At 34.3% G+C, this 22,245-nt stretch overlaps 1 protein-coding gene across 2 annotated transcripts in view; it reads left to right on the forward strand.

Annotated features, from left to right (window-relative positions):
- The window catches only part of LOC116015398 (phospholipid-transporting ATPase 2-like), a 30,083-nt gene extending 11,317 nt beyond the window's left edge, over nt 1–18,766 (forward strand). The window contains exons 7-25 of one of the 2 annotated variants that reach the window (XM_031255448.1): nt 550–716; nt 5,410–5,514; nt 8,110–8,207; nt 8,317–8,459; nt 9,791–9,887; nt 10,053–10,162; nt 10,243–10,407; nt 11,440–11,594; nt 11,754–11,834; nt 11,985–12,105; nt 12,657–12,769; nt 13,109–13,240; nt 13,809–13,962; nt 14,725–14,842; nt 14,926–15,099; nt 15,229–15,283; nt 16,367–16,494; nt 16,791–16,941; nt 18,167–18,766. In XM_031255448.1, the coding sequence (XP_031111308.1) occupies nt 550–716; nt 5,410–5,514; nt 8,110–8,207; nt 8,317–8,459; nt 9,791–9,887; nt 10,053–10,162; nt 10,243–10,407; nt 11,440–11,594; nt 11,754–11,834; nt 11,985–12,105; nt 12,657–12,769; nt 13,109–13,240; nt 13,809–13,962; nt 14,725–14,842; nt 14,926–15,099; nt 15,229–15,283; nt 16,367–16,494; nt 16,791–16,941; nt 18,167–18,394 (2,495 nt within the window). In that variant the 3' untranslated portion in view covers nt 18,395–18,766. The remainder of the gene's footprint in view (nt 1–549; nt 717–5,409; nt 5,515–8,109; nt 8,208–8,316; nt 8,460–9,790; nt 9,888–10,052; nt 10,163–10,242; nt 10,408–11,439; nt 11,595–11,753; nt 11,835–11,984; nt 12,106–12,656; nt 12,770–13,108; nt 13,241–13,808; nt 13,963–14,724; nt 14,843–14,925; nt 15,100–15,228; nt 15,284–16,366; nt 16,495–16,790; nt 16,942–18,166) is intronic. The other variant, XM_031255449.1, reaches the window with a different exon arrangement.
- The last annotated feature ends 3,479 nt before the right edge of the window (nt 18,767–22,245 follow it).

Raw genomic sequence — 22,245 nt, forward strand, 5'->3', positions numbered from 1 at the left:
TCTAAGTTTGTCTGTTGATGCTAGCCACCTGCTATTTGTTCGAATTGCTCTATTTTTTTTTATAGTTGGAGCGGCCAATTGAAGCTTTTTTTTTCCTTGAATTGATAGTGCCAATTTCATTTGTGTATAGTAATCATAACTTCTCATAAGACTTGTACTCATTTAGCAAAAAGACAATCAGCTTTCTTAGTTGCCATAGAGATTACATTTTTTAATATTTTTATTTTGGTTGACAAGGTGGTGGGTATCATTTGAAATATTTTGAATGGCAAATTTGCTAGATTGACATTCTGGTCTGATGGTGAAATTGTGAAAACCACAAGTAGAGCCCAGTTGACTGGGTTATAAGGTGAAGGATAAGTGTTTGAAGTTCCTTTTCTTATGGTGTAAAGAAATGTTTATAGATATGGAATTCATGAACTCTGTGAATCTGACTTATTTGTAAATCTGCATAAGTAGCTGTTAGGTGTATTCATTTTGTGAATAAATTTTATTGGATATAAAAAGAGAATATAGTGCCTTGTCTTCCTTTGCATGTCTCTATTCCAGGAAATGAAACAAAACTGGGCATGAGTAGGGGCTTACCTGAACCCAAGCTTGCAGCTGTTGATGCTATGATTGACAAGCTGACAGGAGCATTATTTGTTTTTCAGCTTGTGGTTGTTACTGTTTTAGGCACAGCTGGGAACATCTGGAAAGATAAATTAGCAGAAAAGGTTTATTTTAGTGCAATATTTTATTTCTATTTCATTTTGTTCCCTTATGGGTACTTGCATGCAGAGTATTTGCATTTCTTAGTTTTTAAATTTTGAAATACAAATACTCTGCAAGGTAGTACTTCTTATGTAATTCCTTTATATCTATGGAGCAATTTTTATTTTCAGTAGTTAAAATTTATCAGCATCAAATTTAAGTTGAAAAACTGACCCATAAAACAACGAAAGTGACGATCAGTATAGAGCAGAGGGGCTGAGGGGTTATGAAGATTGTTGGAAATAGGCAGCCATATTTACTCTACTCTAGGAAGTTGTAGCCTTGAGAAGAGTAGTAGTTTTTATCATTTATTATGCCCTTTCAAAAGGTTTCTTTATGCCTATATATATGGTTGTAATCTGGAGGACCAAAAACATGAAATAAAATATCATTTCTACCTTTTCCTTCTACTGTTTTAACATGGTATTAGAGCCTCTTTTGTGGGGCCTGAAATTTTCCATATGAACTCACTGTTAAAAACAGTGTTCATCATCATTTTTCTATATTATCTAAAACTAAAGAGTTTTCTTTACTAAATTGGTGCCACACCTTCAAAAGGAGCTCTGGCAACACTATTCACACTTTTCCGGTCACCTGAAACTGCCGCATGCGCTCTCACGCGCCACCACAAAGGTCGCCCTCCGCGCCATGCGCCAGCGCGTGAAGACTTTTCCTGAAGCTTTTTCCGGCCAAAACCAGATCAACTCTTCTTGTATTTTGCGACCCTACAATGTTTTTCTCACATTTTTTTTGACAACTATGGCAGAACATATAATTCCAAGCAGTGTACTAAAGTCTGCCTAGGTCACCAAAAATCAGACTCATACTGCTCTTGCATTAAAATCAGACTCAGTTTGGGTCTTGGATTATGGAGCAACTAATCACATATCTGGTAACCCTTCTTTTTCTCCCATATTGATTTCTCAAACTCTCTTCTTGCTGTCACATTTGGTGATGGCTCAAAAGGAAAGGCTATAGGAATTGGAAAAGTCACCATTTGTTCTTTATCTTTATCCAATGTCCTTTACATTCGCGGTTGTCCCTTCAATTTGATTTCAATTAATCAACTTATTCACTCTCTTAATTGCCTTGTTACCTTTTCCTGTGATTCTGTAATTGTTCAGGACCGTCAAACAAAGGAGACAATTGGTGTAGGATATGAATCACGAGGTCTCTACCACCTTTTATGTTCTACCAATACCAAAATAGCTTGCACTGCTATTGTTTCACCTCTTCTTAACCATTTTCGCTTACAACATCCTAATCTCAATAAATTAAAACAACTTGTTCCTAGTTTGTCAAATTTAAAAGCCATAGAGTGTAAATCGTGTCAACTTGGGAAACACTCAAGAGCCTCATATCCTAGTAAAGTGAATAGGAGGGTTGATACCCCATTCTCTCTAGTTCACTCCGATGTTTGGGGACCATGTCGAGTTTCATTGACTTTGGGTTTCTCATATTATGCTGTCTTCATTGATGGTTTCTCTTGGTGCACTTGGGTATTTTTAATGAAGAACCATTTTGAATTATTTCATGTGTTTTAAGAATTCTACAATGAAATTGTGAATCAATTTGGGGTATCTTTCAAAATCTTACGCAGTGATAATGTAAGAGAATATTTTTCTGACCCTTTCACTTCATTTTTTTCATCACATGGAATACTTCATGAAATTTCATATGCTAGAACTCCTCACCAAAATGGAGTTGCTGAATGAAAAATTTGACATCTTGTTGAAACAACCTGTACTTTGCTTATTCATAACAAGGATGCTAAGAGTTTTTGGGGGCATGCTATACTTAACTCTTGCTATCTCATAAATCAAATGCCTTCTTCTGTTTTGCAAGGAAAAATTCCTCTTCATATTTTGCGCCCACAGGAACCTCTCCATAAACTCCCATTGTGGATATTTGGGTGTACTTGTTTCGTTCATGATTCTTTTCGAGGGTGTGATGAACTTGATACCAAAGCAATAAAGTGTGCTTTCATTGGATATTCTCGCCTCCAAAAAGGCTTTAGGTGTTATTGTCCTAAAACACATCGTTTCTATACTTCCTTTGATGTTACCTTCTTTAAAACAACACCTTTTTTCTCTTCCACCTCTTTGAGTTTGACTTCCTAGGGGAATCCATTGAAGTAGCAGAAGTTCCCCTTATTCCTACTTTTTCAGAGCTTGTATCTCGCACTCTTCCTGAAAGAAATATTTAGACTCTTGAAAGAACTATACCGATTCTTGAAAGAACTACACCAAATCCAACCATTCAAGAGGAAGGACATGTTTCACCATTTCTATACACCTACCATCGTCAAGATTCCCAAGAGGATGGACGTACGATTGATTCATGTCTTACATTATTACTTCCCATTGACACGGCCCAAACCACAACAAAAATAGACTCCCATTGCCAGTCGAATAGGTAAAAGATCCACTCAAAATCCTTATCTTATCTATAATTTCCTCAAACAAAAACGATTGTCTACATCGTATTGTGCTTTCATTTCTAGTTTGTCTATTGTTTTTGTTCCAAAGAATGTCAAGGAGGCATTAACTCATCCAGGATGGAAGCAAACAATGATTGATGGAATGGAGGCACTTGATTCTTTTGGAACTTGAGAGTTAGTATCTTTACTTCCTAGAAAAACTATGGTTGGTTGTAGATGGATGTATAATGTTAAGGTTGGTCCAGATGGACAAGTTGATAGACTCAAAGCTTGACTTGTTACTAAAGGATACACACAGGTATTTGGCATTGACCACACAGGCGCTGTCTCACTAGTAGCCAAAATCACCTCTATCCGCCTCTTCCTCTCAATGGCACTGGCCGTTATATCGGTTTGATATAAAAAATGCTTTCTTACATTGTGATTTGAAGGAGGAAGTATATATGGAGCAGCCCCCTAGCTTTGTGGTTAAGACGAGAACAAATCTTGTTTGTCGTCTCGAATACTCTCTTTATGGGTTGAAGCAATCTCCATGTGCCTGGTTTGGGAGATTTAGTGATGTGGTCCAACAATTTGGCATGATTCAAAGCAAAGCTGGACGTTCTGTCTTCTATAAACAACTTCTTGGAAAAAACATATATCTTGTGGTTTATGTTGACGACATTGTCATCACAGGAGATGATACAGAAGGAATAAAACAGCTCAAGAAACATTTGTTTCAACATTTTGAGACAAAATACCTTGGGAAATTAAAATATTTTCTTGGTACTGAAGTTGCTCAATCGAAAAAGGGTATCTATGTGTCCCAACGGAAATACGTTTTAGACATTCTTGAAGAAACAAGTATGACAAATTGCAAGCTAGTTGACACACCCATGGATCCAAATGCCAAACTTCTTCTAAGATAGGGGGAGCCTCTATCCAATCCAAGTAGATAGTGAAGATTAGTTGGCAAGCTGCTATACATGACGATCACCCGTCCTGATATCTCTTTTGCTGTAAGTGTAGTTAACCAATTTCTACAAGAGCCATGTCAAAGTCATTGGGATGCAACCATTAGAATCTTAAGATATACGAAAAGATCTCTAGGTATAGGATTACTTTATAAGGATCATGGACATACAAAAATTGTTGGATATACAGATGTAGATTGGGTTGGCCCTTGGGATAGGAGATCAACATCAGGATATTGTATTCTTTTTGGTGGTAATCTTGTTTCTTGGAAAAATAAGTAACAAGATGTATCCGCCCAGTCAAGCGCAGAAGCAGAATACCGAGCAACGACACTTGGTATATGGAGCTAATTTGGATTAAACAGCTTCTCATAGAACTCAATTTCTATAAACTAAACTTGGTCCCATGAAATTGATTTGTGATAATCAAACAGCTCAGCATATTGCATCTTATCCTGTCTATCATGAAAGAATGAAACATATTGAGGTTGATTGTCACTTTATACGAGAAAAGGTTGCATCTGGAGACATCATTACAACATTTGTTGGGTCAAATGATCAACTTGTTGATGTCCTCACTAAACCTCTTCGTGGACCTAGGATTGAATACATTTGTAGCAAGCTTGGAACATTTGATTTATATGCTCCAGCTTGAGGGGAGTGTTTGTAATATGGAGAACCAAAAACATGAAATAATATATCATTTCCATTTTTTCCTTGTACTGTTTTAACAAAGATAATTGAAAATTTGATTCATAGAATATAAAATAAATATTTAGATTTAGTATGATGAGTAGAACAAGTTTGTTTAATAATCAAATATTAAAAACTCTATGGGTCTTGCTTGGTATATTAGACAAAGAATTAATTTCATTTATGGTCACACGACTATCGAGTGACATATTTACTATAGTCTTTGACTACATTTAATCCTTCGACTTTTTAAAATTGTCGTCCAATTCCAAAAGTGGAATGAATTTGGTCGATTTTAAAAAATCGGACAAAATTTAATCAAATTAACAATCGAGGACTAAAAGTGAAAATGCCACTGTAGTTGTGTAACTAAATGGAATTAAGTAATTTAACAAACAATACTGACTTGAGCAATCAAATGATTTGGTTTGCTAAAACTTACCTGCATGCAAAAGCTTTTGTTTCTTGTTTAATTTATTTTCTTGGGAAGTGGCTTTCTTTTTTTGATTGAGTTCCAAGATTATCATATTATTTTATTTAATTAAGCCACATCATGTTTATATCTTGTAGGAATGGTATCTTAGACATACAGAAGAAGATCCGTGGTACGGGTTAGTGGTTATTCCTCTTCGGTTTGAGCTTCTTTGTTCCATCATGATTCCCATTTCAATAAAGGTAAATGTAAAGTCTCCATTTTCTGTATTGCAGCTTATATGAACTAATGTAGTGGTTTATTCTTGTCCAATTTAATCCTTTTCCACATGATTAAAACTGCTAGTTGGGGAAAACTGCTAGTCTTGTATATACGCTAGGTCGCTAGCTGCAGCATATGAATAATAATTGTAACTATGTATTCAAGAGAATACTAGCTTGTGTATTGACTAATAAGAGTTCAACTATGGAACAATCTGTGTGTGCATATATACCATGGTTATCAAGGCGTCGCCTAGGCATCTGGTCGGTGGAGACTGGACGCCTAATGAGGTCGCCTCGCCAACCGAGCTCGTCGCACCTTTCCACCACCGACTCGCCTTCTTTCTTCTTGGCTGATTGGCCTTTCTTTTTTCTTTTTCTTTCTGATTTCACTCTTCTTTATTTCAAAGTAGAGAAGAGGGGTTTATCTTGTTCATTACTTAGAATACTCCAGATTATACACCATATATATAGGCCTAAAGAATATTGGAAAGATGCAAAATAAATACTACAATAAATACTAGACTTCTCACTACTCTGGGAAAAACTATTAGTCTCTTTAAGGAAACTTAGAGTAAATAGGGCTGCGAAAAGGCTGCCCAAGAGAAGATATTTTCAATATATATATATACACACTCATCGCCTAGGCGGTCGGTGGCATCTCACCTAAAAAGTCCGCCTTGATAACTGTGGAAATATTAGAATTGATATGTGGAAATATTAGATTGATATGCTGCATATATTTTAGGATCTGTAATTAGTGATATTGATTTTATTCTTTCCTAGTTTTGTTATCCTTTTATTTACTTTCCCAGATTATAGGATTCTCTTCCCTATAATCAATCTTCTTGTTTGTATAAATTAGGGCTTGTATTTTTCAATTATCAAGAAGAACTATTCAGGATTTCTTACAATAACCATGATATATACTGATATCTATCCTTAAAAAGGGTTGATTTTTCTCCTTTGTGGGTATCTAGCTTCATTTTAGATTGCAATTTGTTGAAATATAGAAAGCAGAAATCCTAGTGTAGTCGTATGGCCCATTATATTCCTATATAAGCATGTCTAACCCTTTTTAGTTTCTCTACAATTTAGTGCAATCTATTATTATTAATAAAATCATTTACTCTCTAGTCTCTATTCACTTTCTTTGGTTCCTCACATATTTTGCTTCACCCTAGCTGCTGTGTGGTGACTATTTGCTACCTGCAAGTCTTTCAGTCTCTCAATTTCAATATGGTATCAGAGCTCCAAACCCTAAATACCTTTTCTTTTCAAAAATTTTCACCAGAAAATCAATTTTTGGGTGAAGTTAGTACTTCGCATAACTATTCTTAAGTTTTGGCCTTTTTCTGGTGTCTATCCATGTAAACTGAAACCACTGTGCTGTTCAGAACCTTGTTCCAAACCTTTGCCAAAATGGCCATCACCGGAGTCACTAAGGTTGTTGGATTTCCAGATTGCTTTTAGCTCAGATCTCCGCTTCCTTGTAACCATCAAACCTCACTGCCAGTACCGATGGGCGTTGAATTCCCCTTCTTTCATTGACCCTTTCTAGAAAGTTCACTGTCATCTGTCATTCTATTGTCTTTGGCCATCACTTGCCGACGTGTGCGGCTACCAGCGATGACTTTTTCCAACTTAAATTTCTAGATTCCATTCTTGCCCTTAGTATTTGTGAAATTTGAAGGCTTTCATTGTTCCAATATTGTTGTATTTAATTCTTCAAGATCACTTTTGGTATGCCGTGTATATTTTTGAGGGTGTTGAGTTGGCATTGCCATGTTTGGTTTCATTGTTTATTGCTAATGTGCCATATTTATTTCCCAAGGATTTTTAGTTCTAGTGTTTATTAATTCCAACAATGTTGTGATTATTTTTCAAGTTTCAAGGGGGAGTGCTGCTATCAACAATCAACTAGTGTTCTATTTTATTCTCTTCATCGTTATGGACATCTCTTCATTGCAACGGGCTTTATCTCATTATAGGTGTTTCTTCATTGCTATGGGTTCTACCACTATGGGCTTGTTGCTCATGTTTCGTTCACTTCTCTTGATGAAGGTCTTTTTGGCGTTTTTGTCATAGAGTGCTTGTGTTGCCATACTATTTTGAGATTGTTCGTGTTCGGCTTTGTCCCTTGGTGCTTACATCTTCATTCCTAAGGGTCGTGTATAATGTCATGTTTTCTGAAGCCATCTTGCACTGTTATCCTCTAACATCTTCTTTTGTTGTTTTGAATAAGGGTGGGGTGTTTGTATTAATTCAAGTTTGTGGAACTTCTAGATGTTACAACTTGAGGGGAGTGTTGAATTATAGGAATTAGATATTGTACCGTAGCCCTGATTGTAACTTAGCCCATTAGTTAGGCCCATTATATTATTATATAAGCATGTGTAAAATCATATACGCAATCTAGTGCAATTCATTATTGATAAAATCATATATTCTCTCTTTCTTTGATTTCACATATTTTGTTTTTACCCTTACTGGTGGGTGGTGCCTATTCACCATCTACAGGCCTTTCAATCCCTCAATTTCAACATAAATCAATTGTATGCTTCATCTTTGTGGCAGGTATCACTAGATCTTGTTAAAAGCTTGTATGCAAAGTTCATTGAGTGGGACAGTGAGATGGTTGATGTGGAAACTAGGACACCATGTAATGCAGCAAAGTAAGAGATAACCTTCAAGTTTCTATGTACCGCATAAATTCACTTCACGGAATATGTATACATATGTATGTGCATATATAATATATATTTCAACTTAATGTATTGACAGCACAGCAATAAGTGAGGACTTGGGGCAAGTAGAGTACATATTGACTGATAAAACAGGGACACTTACTGAAAACAGGATGATTTTTAAAAGATGTTTTATCAGTGGAAGATTCTATGGAAATGAAAATGGAGATGCTACAAAAGGTAAGATTTTTATTTGCCTTAACTGTGACTAAGAGCATGCACATTACCTGGCCAACATTCATGTTCCATTTCTTAAACAACTCCTTGCCTTATGTTATTGATGTGGTGTTGTTGCCAGCAGTGAGTTCTTGTATGTCCTACTCCTTAAGATAAAAGCCACTGCTCCTATGCACATCAGTCATCAGGGTTGTTGTCACTATATTCTCCCAACCATTTCAAGGCTTCAATGCATATATATATATATATTATAGGTGTATGTGTGTGTGTGTAATATTATATAGGTGTATACACCCCTGTAAATTTTGTAAGGAATACAGTTCATGGTGTATACCTTTGCTACTTCTGAAACGTACATACTCGTAATACCTACTATTAAGTTATATGACCAAAATAAACTATGACAAGCTTAAATTCACTTAGGAGTGAAAAATAAGTCACAACACTTCTAATGTACAATAAATGGTAGCAAACTATACTAGCATTATGACTAAGAGTCTAAGACTTGCGATCACTTGCACAAGCTTTGCACTTTCATTGTTTCTTTGTTAGTTGCTTTTATGCATTAGCTCCCACTTGCGTCCTATCTCGTCTTTCTTGGTATATAGTAATTTCTCAGGCCTACAAATGTCCATTTATGGTTTGCTTGTTTTGATTTTGACATTAAGAAGTAGAGAAACTTCTATCATACTCCTTGAAGCCAGAAATTAAGGCAAATATTTGCCTCATTTCTAAATTCCCCCCACTTGCTTTTCAAGCTTTGGATCTTCGATATAGGTTGGACTAAGCACTTTAGAAATTCTGAAGGAGCAGAAATGTAACTTTCTATTAGTGAAAGTGCATATGCAAGTTTCTTCTGTGGATATATGGGAAACTACAGTACTCAGTCAGTCAGTCTAGAAATACACTTTTATGTATTGATATTGAACTTTATAAATATAAACACTCCCTGAAACTACACCCTGCTTATACGTGGAAAGAAACCCTCAGTTCTAAAATTATCAGATAAAAGTTTGCTTATCTGATAAAGATGAATATACTAGTATTATTTCACTTTCCCTTCACTCTCCCTCCCTCTCTCTCTCTCTCTCTCTCTCTATTGCTCTCTCATGTTACATTTTTATTGGCTATTGAAGTCTATGTCTTTGGGCCTGGGGAATCTTGTTTAAGAAAACAACAGTAATAATTCTATTTTGGGCCTGTATCTCAGTGGAAGAGCATGTTCTGGATATTTTTCTATCTTAATGTTTTCTGTTTATTTTTGTTCTTAGTTTGTTTTAGATGATAAGGAAAATGGTTATAGTGTGTTCTTTCTCCTTCGACCTTCATGGCAGATGTAGAGCTACTTAACACTGTTGCCTCTAGTTCTCCTGATGTGGTTTGGTTTCTGAAAATAATGGCAATATGTAACACTGTGGTTCCTTTACAAAGGTAATTCTTTTGTATTTATGTCAATTGGTAGAAATCTCAAGGATTGATATCTTTGTCACTTGTCAGTGGCTAAATTGTCATTTCTGCACTGTTCTTATTGCTGGAGCCTTGCTAGTGCTTTTCTTGCAGTAATATCCTATTATTTCCTTAATGAATTGTTCACAGCAAAACTGGACATATTTCATATAAAGCACATTCTCTAGATGAGGAAGCTCTTGTATACGCTGCCTCTCATTTAAATATGATCTTTATCAACAGGAATGGCAATATTCTTGGTATGAATGATTTTGGTTTCATTATTATAACAACCTCAGAAGGCAAGTCATTGATAATTTATTTCTTCTTGTTTTTGCAGAAATCAACTTTAATTCTTTGAGAATTCAATATGAAGTATTGGACACTCTTGAGTTCACTCCTGACAGGAAAAGAATGTCTGTGGTGGTGAAAGACTCTCAAAGTGGAAAAGTCTTCCTCTTGTCCAAAGGAGCAGATGAGGCAATGTTTCCTCATGCATGTGTTGGTTGTAATTTTTTGTCCTATTATTTACATTTGATTATTTAGAAAAGTATTAATTTCTGCAAGATGAGGAATTACCAAATTACTGATTTTGGTTTTGTGCGTCTAAACCTTACTACCACTTCTAGGAAATGTGGTATGTTTCTTTTTTCTTTGCTGCCTCCTGATTTCTGATATGACCTTTAAAATGTTTTAAGAGAAGAAGCAGAAACTCAACTGAAAGATCCTTTATAGGTAAAGATTAAATTTGGATTCTAAATATGGAAATCAAAGGGGTTTATAAGTAACTAACTAGAAAATAATTAAATGGTGGGGTAAGGCAGCTAGTAGTTCTTGCTAAGGGAAGGATATCATTTCTATTCATCCTTTCTTGTTATTGGAAAATGACCGCATCCTGTTTTGTTGGTTTTGGCTTGCTACGCATGCAGGTCGTTACATGGTTGAATTTATTCTTTTTGTGTTTTTTTTTTCTGGCTATTTAGTAAGAGCAAATGTATCCTGATGCTTGTCTTGAGATTTTGGTTTGTCTGTGTTGAAATCTATCTATTTCAATTAATTAAAAGCTTATATAGGCAGCCACACTGATGGTTATGGATGGTAGTACCTTTTAGTATATTTTCTTCATGGATTCCTTAGAGATGATATTTTGCTGTGTCCTTACTTACAAATGCTGTAGGGCAAATTTTTATGCCAAAGCACTTGAACCAACCACATTCTATATAGATACAGGTTCCGTAATTGTCTTAGACAGGCACGCTAGGTTCTTTTTCTGAAAAAAAAAAATTCTTTCCTCATTATTCCTGATATGTTTCAGTATACAGCTTTATCTTTTGTCATTCATGCTAAGGCTTTCATGGCATGGCATTTCATCATTTATATGCAAGTACTCTATCTTGATAGTATTTTGCTGAACTTCTGTGCACCATTGCTTAAAATAGGTTAGATTTAGTTTGTAAATACAAGTCAAAATAGCTGTTATGCTATCTTGCTCCCTGGTGTATCAAATGTTTTTAATTTATTATGTAATATGTATCAGGACAACAAACAAGAATGTTCTCTGAGGCTGTAGATCACTATGCTCAGCTAGGTCTCCGGACTCTATGCTTGGCTTGGCGTGAATTGGAGGAAGATGAGTATCAAGAATGGTCATTGATGTTTAAAGATGCTAACAGTTCATTGGTAGATAGGGAGGTTAGAAATTCAACTAGAATTATTTATTTATTTTAAAGTTTTACCTTTACTTGCTTTTCCCACTCCCTCGTCCTTCTTGGACATTCCTATACCTTGAATGTATGTTTTAGTTTTTACTAAAGAGGCCTGGCATTTTATCTAATATTTTAACTTTTGCAGGGGATGGTAGCTGAGGTCTGCCAAAGAATAGAGCATGACTTGAAGATCATAGGAGTTGCTGCAATTGAAGATAAACTACAGGTAATACCTTTGTGATAAATTCCTTTAAGCAGCCATTTTTAATTTCCTTTTTATAAATCTAAATTACCTTTCTAGCTTTATTGTTCAAACATGGATATACTGACTTGGGTAACTATTACTTAAATAAATTTAAATTGTTTGTCTAGTCAGGATGGTGTTTCTGAAACAATTGAGACACTCAGGAAAGCAGGAATAAACCTTTGGATGCTGACTGGTGACAAGAAGGAAACTGCTATACAGATTGCTCGGTCATGCAATTTTATTTCTCCAGGTAGATTCATTTTCTATTCTCTTCCTACTACTTTGACTTTGGTTGTTGAAGGGGGATTGATTCTGTTCTTTTTTTCTTTTTCTTTTTTTGAGTGGCTACACAGCAGCCACAACCCATCTTTTGTAAATTTGGAAGAGCAAATCATGTCATTGGTTCCTAATGTTTGATTTTTCAGTTAGTCTCCTAACTTATTTTGTCATCATCAAGGACCTTGTAGTTTAGCAGCATAAACATGTTAATCTAGTAGTAGGTCAGACGTTCCATCCTTATTCCCCTCAGATACACCTAAAAAGAAAAAGAAATTATTTTGTCATCAAACTATTATATCCTTCAAATAGCCATTGTTACATTTGGCTTTCCAATTCTAGTAGTAGGTCAGACGTTACAGCTAGATTTGTCGATTTGACCAAGGTCTACTGCATTTGATTAAAGTAATTGCATTACCACTTTGGGGTGAACAGGACATGCATAATTTATTTCATGTGTTAATGTATCTACGGACTAATTTTTTATGATATTGTCTTCATCTTTTTGTGGTTGGAAATTTGCAGAGCTTAAATGTCAACTTTTACACATTGATGGAAAAACTGAGGATGAAGTGTTTAGAAGCCTAGAAAGAGTTCAACTCACAATAAGAATAAGAATAACAAATTCTAAAGCTGAGGTAAGGTCTACTCTCATACTGCATATCTTATTCTGCACTATTGTTGTTCTTTAACTTCGGAGATAATAAGATAAAAATGAGAAACCTAATATACAAGTGAGCATGCATGAGTGTGTCTGAGAGAGAGAGAGTGTGTGTGTGTGTGCATTTGTTTACTAGACTTTGCATGCATATAAATTCTGTTTACCAAACCCAGCCTATGACAGTTTGGATTTAGTGGCTTTAAATTAGAGTTGTTTCATTGTTCTTGACTGTGTGTTATGTTGAAAGTTTATGCTTAAATAATCCTGTTCTGCTGTCTTCTCGGAAACCTTTATAGCTAATATTCTACTTTAGCAGGACACGGCCTTTGTAATTGATGGTTGGGCTCTTGAAATTGTCCTTAAGCATTACCGAGAAGCATTCACTGAACTTGCTATACTCTCAAAGACAGCTATATATTGTCGTGTGGCTCCATCCCAAAAAGCTCAGGTGTTTTCATTTGCTTGAATTTCTGTAGTTGACTGGTTCCCCAATCCCCAAAGTAGAAACTTTAACTTTTTACTTTGCACCCCCATTCCCCCTACCCATCCCCCACCCCCTAAAATAAAAAGAAAGAAGCCCCCACTGCTTTAGTCTATGTCCCATGTAAGTCAAGATTTCTTTTTAAAGCTGTGTTAGGCAACACTGTTATATTTAACTATCAAAACCCTTCTATATGCACATCATGTTCCAAGTTACTGAAGTGGAGCTTGATCAAGGAAACTTGTCACTAAGTCTGGACATTGCTAGCAGTGTCGCATCTGAATACCTCTATATGAACATATTATAGAACTAATTTGAGGCACTTTTGGAATGTAAAGTACAGAGATAGAGAGTAAAGCATCAGGTCTTTATCTCTTTGGCAGCTTAGATATTGGCTAGTTCTGCTTTTTGTATGACAAAAATAAATGTTAGCTAGTTCCAAATCTTTCTATAATTGTATGTCTATTTTGAATATGAACCTCAGTTATGTCTGACTAACGCATTTAATTTTGAACCCTTTTTATTATTGTTCCAGCTTGTAGAACTCCTAAAATCTTGTGATTACAGAACACTGGCAATTGGGGATGGCGGAAATGATGTGAGAATGATCCAGCATGCTGATGTTGGGGTTGGTATAAGTGGGAGAGAAGGATTGCAGGCAGCTAGAGCAGCTGATTATAGTATTGCAAGTGAGATCTTCATGGTTTCGTTCATTTAAATTTTTGGTTTTTCCTCCAGTTCATGTGTATTTCATGGTGGCAAATGATTATAGTATTTCTTATCGTTATTAAACTGATTGGTCTTGACATGTTGTAGAAATTTAATTTTGAGTGAGGGAGAGATGCTATTGTTGCGGACTTATAAACACCATTTGATTAGACACAATGTTGGAGTTCTCACTAAAAGGCATGACATCTTCATGCACCTATTTGAATTTATTTTTTATTGAGTCAGATAAAATATCATTAAAATGTTAGTGAATTAAAAGTTAGTAAAAGATAGCACATAGAATTTTGTTGGCAAATAGTATGCTGCTGGTGATGCATGTTGAAACTAGATTGCTGCTGCCTACTCGTGTTTAAATAATGGATACACACATTTATATCAGAAAATACATGTATCTATGAAATGCTCTGGGTGGAATTGCAATCGGATGCGTCTTTTTAAATAGATAAACTAGAAAAGGAGTTTGTAATATGATCCTTTGTGCCTGTTGATAATATACTGCATTCTTTTATCTTGAACTTCACTATGTTCTTCAGAAATGGCTCCTTTGTATTGTTTTCTAATGTTTTAAATTATTCATTTATTTGTTTTGTTCGATGGATTTGATCATGAACTGTTACTGAACAGCCACTGAAATGCAAGTGGATTCTGTTTCATTTTAAATTTAAGTTAATCCTGTCAGTCATGACTCTCATTGTTTGTACTCTACTAATCTTGGCTTGCAGAATTTCGATTCCTTAGAAGACTAATACTTGTACATGGACGGTACTCTTATAACCGGACTGCATTTCTGTCCCAATATTCCATCTACAAATCCCTCTTGATATGCTTCATCCAGATCTTGTAAGTTTGTTTTGTTTATCTCATGCTGCCTTGCTTGACATTGCTCTCTTTTGCATTAGTTAACTAACCTCACAACCTTCCAGTTTCTCATTCATTTCAGGTGTCGCTGGAACTAGCCTTTTCAATTCTTTTAGTTTGATGGCTTATAATGTTTTCTACACCAGTGTCCCTGTCATAGTCAGTGTTCTTGACAAAGATCTTAGCGAAAGAACTATAATGCACCATCCGCAAATACTCTTTTACTGCAAAGCTGGAAGGTTTGGACTTGGTGTAGTTGTTTCTTATAATATGCTTCTGTATTGGTCTTCATCTGTTAACATTTGCATGTGAATTAATAGCTTGTTTTCTTGATATCTGTTGAAAATGGAATTACTTCATGTTGAAAGCAGGCTCCTGAACCCTAGCACGTTTGCTGGATGGTTTGGCCGATCTCTCTTTCATGTAAGTAACTTTTGTTCTCATCGCATCATACTGTTCAGTTCAGAAGGCAGCAGACGTATTATCTTTTCCTCTATCCTTTTTTTTTTTTCCTGCAATTGTGAAGTTTTCATGAGCGAATCACTAGGTTCATATTTCAGGTGATAGTGCAATTGCAAATATGTCATTACTTAAGTGTCCTGAGCCTGCTCTTAATTATTAATTGGCCTTTAATCCTCTCTAGTAGAAGTTAAAGGAGTAGTAAGCAGTAAGCTAGTTAATGAGACATACATCTACACTGAATTAAAGGCTTACTTGGTAATGCATGCATTTTCTGGCATGTCAAATATTTTTCTTTTAAGTTCTGTCATGTTCACCCTCTTCATCTCTCTTTACCCTCACTTCCAGGTTCCGGTTAACTATTGGATTTCTTCTATGACCTCTCATTTTATCATTATTGATAAGGATTAGCATGATCCTGACAATAAAAATGTTTCGTCATTTACAAAGGAATGAGAGAATCATGCATCTCCATCCCATCTTATGTCCCTTTTACTGTCATCTAGGTGGAGTTAATTAAATTTTAGCTTACCATAATATTAATACAATATAAAAAACTGCATAAAATGTACTAGCTGCAAGCTGCCTAAGGAACTGGTATCTCAAATACTTAAAGAAATAAACCTTAAAAAACTTGTCAAAGTTTTGGCAGCCTTGACCCTCAAAAGTAAAAAGGGACATATTAAATTGGACACCACACGGGAAGTAAATTCTCAACTAAACTAATATCTAGTGTTTATTGTTTAGGTGTCTTATATTGACTCCCTGACTCTTTGATGTTGTCTAAATAAAAAGGTTAATAATGTGTTGATCATGTGCCTAGAGGTTACCATTAACTTTGTTCACCAGAAACCTGGAATGATTAGGCCTGTTATTGAAATATACATTTTTGAATAACGAATCCCCATCACCCAATGAGGAATCAGCAATACTGCACTTGTTTCAAAGTAATTCCTATTTTATTTGTTCAGTCTATGTTGCATGACAAGTGACTTTGTGATAACTTATTTTTGCTTAACATGGTATTGAAATTGAGATATTCTCTAGGCAGTAGTAATCTTTTCCATCACCATTTGCTCCTATCCTTTTGAGCGGTGTGAAAAGGAGGAGATATCAATGGTTGCACTTTCGGGATGTATTTGGCTGCAGGCATTTGTTGTTGCATTAGATACCAAGTAAGCCGCTATATTCTGTCTTCATTCTTGAATTCCAGTCCTTAATTCTGCAATCTGACCCCAATATGAAGAATATGAACAACCCTTAACTGGGAATCCACGTTAGGAGTCAACCAATCTTCAGAATCTCAATGAAAAAGAGCAATTTTTACTCTTTTGAAGGATGGCAATAAACGTGTGTATGTTTCATAAAATGATAAGTTTAGTCACCCAGCCACTGGTTTCTGGAAATATTCTGCTAGTTTTACTTAAATATGCACTTTTGCAAGGCATGACTCTTTTCTTGATGTTTACAGCTCCTTCACAGTGTTGCAACACCTTGCTATATGGGGAAACCTACTTACATTTTACATGATCAACTTAAGTGTAAATGCCTTGCCATCATCTGAAATGTACACAATAATGTTCCGCCTCTGTCAACAGCCAACTTACTGGAGTACTATCATTGTAAGTATTACTTTCCAATTTTGTATTTCTTTCCTCAAGATATTTTACGGAATATCAATGACCAACAAATTTGAAATTTTTTGTTCTCATACTGCCTAATAAATTCACAAGTGTATGGAATGCTTAAATGCCACTCTTTAATTTGAAAAGCATGCTCCGTAACAATCATTACTATGTAAACCATACTATCAAATAATGTACATTCAGTACACAAATAATGTACTTTTAGTATATAAAAAATGTACATTGTATTCATAAAAAGTACATTATTTGAGTACTGAAAGTACAGTATTTTGTATAATGTATATTCAGTACACGAATAATGTACTTTTAGTATATTAAAAATGTACTTTTTGTTATGGTCCACAATAATTTGCCGCTCCCAATCATTGGTCTTACAGCTGTGTGGACCATACTATCAAATAATGTACATTCAGTATACAAATAGTGTACTTTTAGTATATTAAAAATGTACATTGTATTTGTGGAAAGTACATTATTTGAGTACTGAAAGTATATTTTGTATAATGTATATTTAATACACGAATAATATATTTTTAGTATATTAAAAATGTTTGTTATGGTCCACACAATCATTTGCCTGCATCTAGGCTCTAGGCTCTTAACTGTAATAGTTTTCTCCCTTTACCTTAATGCAATTCCTTTTTCCAGAAAATATGTGAATCAGCTCCATTTTTTTTGGTACGTTTGATGGGATTCAAATCTAGGTTTATTACTTGGAAAGATTAACTTTCCAGTTTCCACCCAGCTAATCTTAAACCCTGTTCATCAGCTTCATTTTTGTCCCCTTTGTTCAACCAAAAGAAAAAAAAAAACATAAGAACAGCAATCCATGTTACTATTAAGTTATAGAAGGTTACAGGTGGTTAAGGTCAAGGGTGTCCTATAAGTTCACACCATAGATTGCTTGGGGTAATCTCAGCTATCCTTAAATGGCTAAGGATACAAATTTGTAACCACAAAGTCACGAGTTCGAATCACAATCCTCTTGGTTTAAGCTGGTCATCTAAGACAACTTAGGTTAATTTACTTTCTTCACAAGGCGGAATTTTCGCAGTTCACACTCTCGGGTAGCGGGTTTTCCTCGTTACCCAAAGAAGAAAAAAAGAAGAGATTCTTTTATGGAGATAATGTTGCGGTATACAATTTCTTTTGTAGCCAACAGTTTTGTTTCACAACTAATTTATTACTTGTGTGATTTCAGCTTATCGTTGCGGTAGGAATAGGACCATTAGTAGCTCTGAAGTACTTCAGATATACATTTGCACCAACTGAAATCAACATACTGCAACGAGCTGAACGCTTGGGATCTCCAGCATCGTCCTGGGAAAGTATAGAAGTGCCAGTGGATAAAGATGTGTCTCCTCTATCAAATCCGCAGGCCAAAAACAGAAACCACCCGGTGTATGAGCCCCTGCTCTCAAGCTCCTAATGCAGAAAAGTGAAGGAGGATTGCGAGACCATGAAATTCAAATTCATTATTAAAAGCCTAGGATCTCCTATTGCTGTAGCCAATTTTTTATAGAGCAACGAGCGCCTAACTTCAGGAGAATAATGGAGTTCTGTAATAATAACGTTTAGCACTTTAGCCTCGCCCCCACCATTATATTTTTTATAGTTTAAAAACAAATAAGATATAGTACATGATTGCACAATAAATGCAATTAAAGAAGTAGGAATAGCAATTAGGCATGTAAATCCTCGAATTATTACAGTTGTGTGTACCACAAATGAAAATACATTATTTGTACATCATAGAGTTAGAGTATTATTTTTGATTATGGTGTAAATTTGTTAGGACTAATATTCATTCAATTTCGACGATGCCAAATTTAGAACTTCTAAAGTTCTTATGTAAACTTTAATTCATCATATCAAGTTGAAAAGGACAAAATAGGAAAGTTCTTTGTATAGAATCAATGTTGGTGCCATATGCTAAGAATTGAACATATCACCCTTGGCCTATTTGACAGAATTCTTAGAGATAGATCGTTTCTGGTAAAAAAAAAATTAAAGTCAAAGAATGTGTTTTGATCGAATTAAAAATTTAAAGTTAAAAAAATATTAGCCCAATAGTAAGAGGATTATTTGTGGTAATAACTAATTTGATAATTATATTCCTGAAAAGTGGCATCAATAGTTGGTGGGGGGAAATTTTTAAATTGAAGATGTGCGTACATAGCATTAGCTTATTGAAGGTTTCTTGAAGTGCTGAATTTGTTTGGCTACTTGGATATGTGTGAAATGGTGCTTTGATGCCTTAAATGTATTAATTTAATTTAGTTTATTATATCTTAATAATTTAATAGTTATCAAAAGTATGAGAAATTTTTACTAATTTAAAATCCAACTGTTTGTCAAATTCTATAATGCTTATAGAGGGTGTGTTTGGTTCGCACTTAGGAATCGGAATCAGAATGAGAATCAAATACTTGGTAATAGTAGTAAGTTTTTGTGAAAGTATTTTGCATGTTTAATAATAAGGTATAATTGGAATGATTACCAATGTTGATGGTTGGTAATGTATGACCCCCTATAGTGGGAATAAAGATTTTAAAAATACAAAAATAAAAAATTAAGGTAATTAATCCTAATATAATAACATCCAAAACACCAATATGAATTTAAAAAAATCAAAACAAAAATCTAAAAGCACTAATTCAAACTTAAAAATCAAATTACTAATAAGTTGGAATGATACCCTTTTTAATTAGGGAATGTGGTTTTTAATTGAAGGCGTAATCAAATTTTATAGTTGTGGCCAAAGACCTTGTGGTCTAGTGACACCCGGCTGCACAAGCACATGGGAGAGGTGGGTTCGAGACTCAGTTGAGATGATATTGGCTCTTTGCGCTTCATTTGGTTGAGAAAATAGTTATGAACAGATACTACATTGTAAAGTTGTCAACCTTCTACTCTAACTATGATTTTGATTCTCATTCATGTTACGTAAACCCTTGAACGATACACCCCCTAAATTCTTTATATTAGGATCATGAATATTAATATATTATTATTTTTTAAAATCTATTTTTTTCCATAAATTTTGCGTTATGTAATTTAAAAACAACAAACAATTGCCCAGGGGCTTAGCATAGTAGGTTTGTCATCTGATTTAAAGGTCATGATTGGATATCCCTTGTGCGCATGTGAAGACTAGGATATGACCGGTGTGCTGATTGTGCGCAGTGGCTCTAAGGGCGGGGTCTTGTGGACACATCCACACATGAAGACTATGATCTCACCAGTGGGCTGATTGCGAGCAGTGGCTCTATGGACAAGGTCCTGTGGACTTAAAATTAGTTCGACGAAACTCTGATCACCTAAGTTTAAAAGAAAAAAAAACATAACAAACAATTTTTAAATGAACAAATAGCTAAAAAATCTTGCCTACCAACGACTCATACATTTAGTGTCCGTTTGAAAATCGAGAAGTCATTTTCTGAATTTTTTTTTGTGTTTGGGTATTCAAAGAAAATAAAGTCAAAAAGAAAATATTTATGGTTAACAAAAAAGGTCCAATATGGAGAAAAATATTTTCCTAAATTTTAGTCAGAAGATATTTTTTATATTCCTTATTTTTCTGCCATTCTCATCTCATCTTTTTTCACGCTAATTTTTGAATTTTTATTATTACCATCACTACTATCACTACCACGCCACGACCACCATACCTTAAGAAAAAAATGCAATTTCTTAACACCATCACTTATTATTATTAATTTTTTATTATTATAACAGATGAAGTATTCATTTTCAAAAAAAAATGAACCAAATAGAAAAAAGAAATGTGATTTCATAACTTTCAGCAATTTTTAACTTTTAACCAAATAATAAAAAATTAAAATAATTTTAAAAACGAATAATTTTCAGATTTCTAAGTCCACCGTTACTTATTTCCCTTGTGACAACTGACAAGGCAATATTAGTTATTTTCAATTCCTAGATGCACGGCATCATAATACTCTCTGTGAGGCTCAACCCCTGCCTGTTTGGTTGGACGTAATTTGGGAGGAAATTCAGTGAATTTCTAAACTACAGTGTTTGGTTAGAGAGAATTGCAATTCCGCAGAATTGCAATTCCTTCAAAATGACGAATTGCAATTCATGGGGAGAGGAGGGGTAATTTGTTGGTGTAAAGACAATTTTGCCCCTCCTCTCCTACCCTTTGTCTTTATTTTTTTAAATTTGAAATAATAATAATAATTATTATTATTATTAATTTTTGAATGAATTATTATTATTATACTTATTATTATTTTTGAAATAATAATAATAATAATAATAATAATCTATACTATTAATAAAAACAATATCCTCAGTTTTAACTTTCCGCCCAAAACAGACCTATAATATTATGGTTTGCGTAATATTATAAAATATGGTAATACAGTTCCTATCCCTAATACAATTGTAAATTAAAATAGAATTCCTAATAAAATATATTCTTCCCTACGTTCCTATTCGTAATACAATTCTAGACTAGAATTACTAATGGTAATAATTCAGTATATATATTTCTCTGCAATGCAATCTATACTTCTATACTATTAATAAAAACAATATCCTCAGTTTTAACTTCCCGTCCAAAACAGACCTATAATATTATGGTTTGCGTAATATTGTAAAATATGGTAATACAATTCCTATCTCTAATACAATTGTAAACTACAATAGAATTCCTAATAAAATATATTCTTCCCTACGTTCCTATTCGTAATACAATCCTAGACTAGAATTACTAATGGTAATAATTCAGTATATATATTTCTCTGCAAAGCAATCTATACTATTAATAAAAACAATATCCTCAGTTTTAACTTTCTGCCCAAACAGACCTATAATATTATGGTTTGCGTAATATTGTACAATATGGTAATACAATTCCTATCTCTAATACAATTGTAAACTACAATAGAATTCCTAATAAAATATATTCTTCCCTACGTTCCTATTCGTAATACAATCCTAGACTAGAATTACTAATGGTAATAATTCAGTATATATATTTCTCTGCAAAGCAATCTATACTATTAATAAAAACAATATCCTCAGTTTTAACTTCCCGTCCAAAACAGACCTATAATATTATGGTTTGCGTAATATTGTAAAATATGGTAATACAATTCCTATCTCTAATACAATTGTAAACTAAAATAGAATTCCTAATAAAATATATTCTTCCCTACGTTCCTATTCGTAATACAATTCTAGACTAGAATTACTAATGGTAATAATTCAGTATATATATTTCTCTGCAATGCAATCTATACTATTAATAAA

This window comes from Ipomoea triloba, chromosome 4 (genome assembly GCF_003576645.1).
Source record: "Ipomoea triloba cultivar NCNSP0323 chromosome 4, ASM357664v1".
In the NCBI taxonomy this organism is placed as follows: Eukaryota; Viridiplantae; Streptophyta; class Magnoliopsida; order Solanales; family Convolvulaceae; genus Ipomoea; species Ipomoea triloba.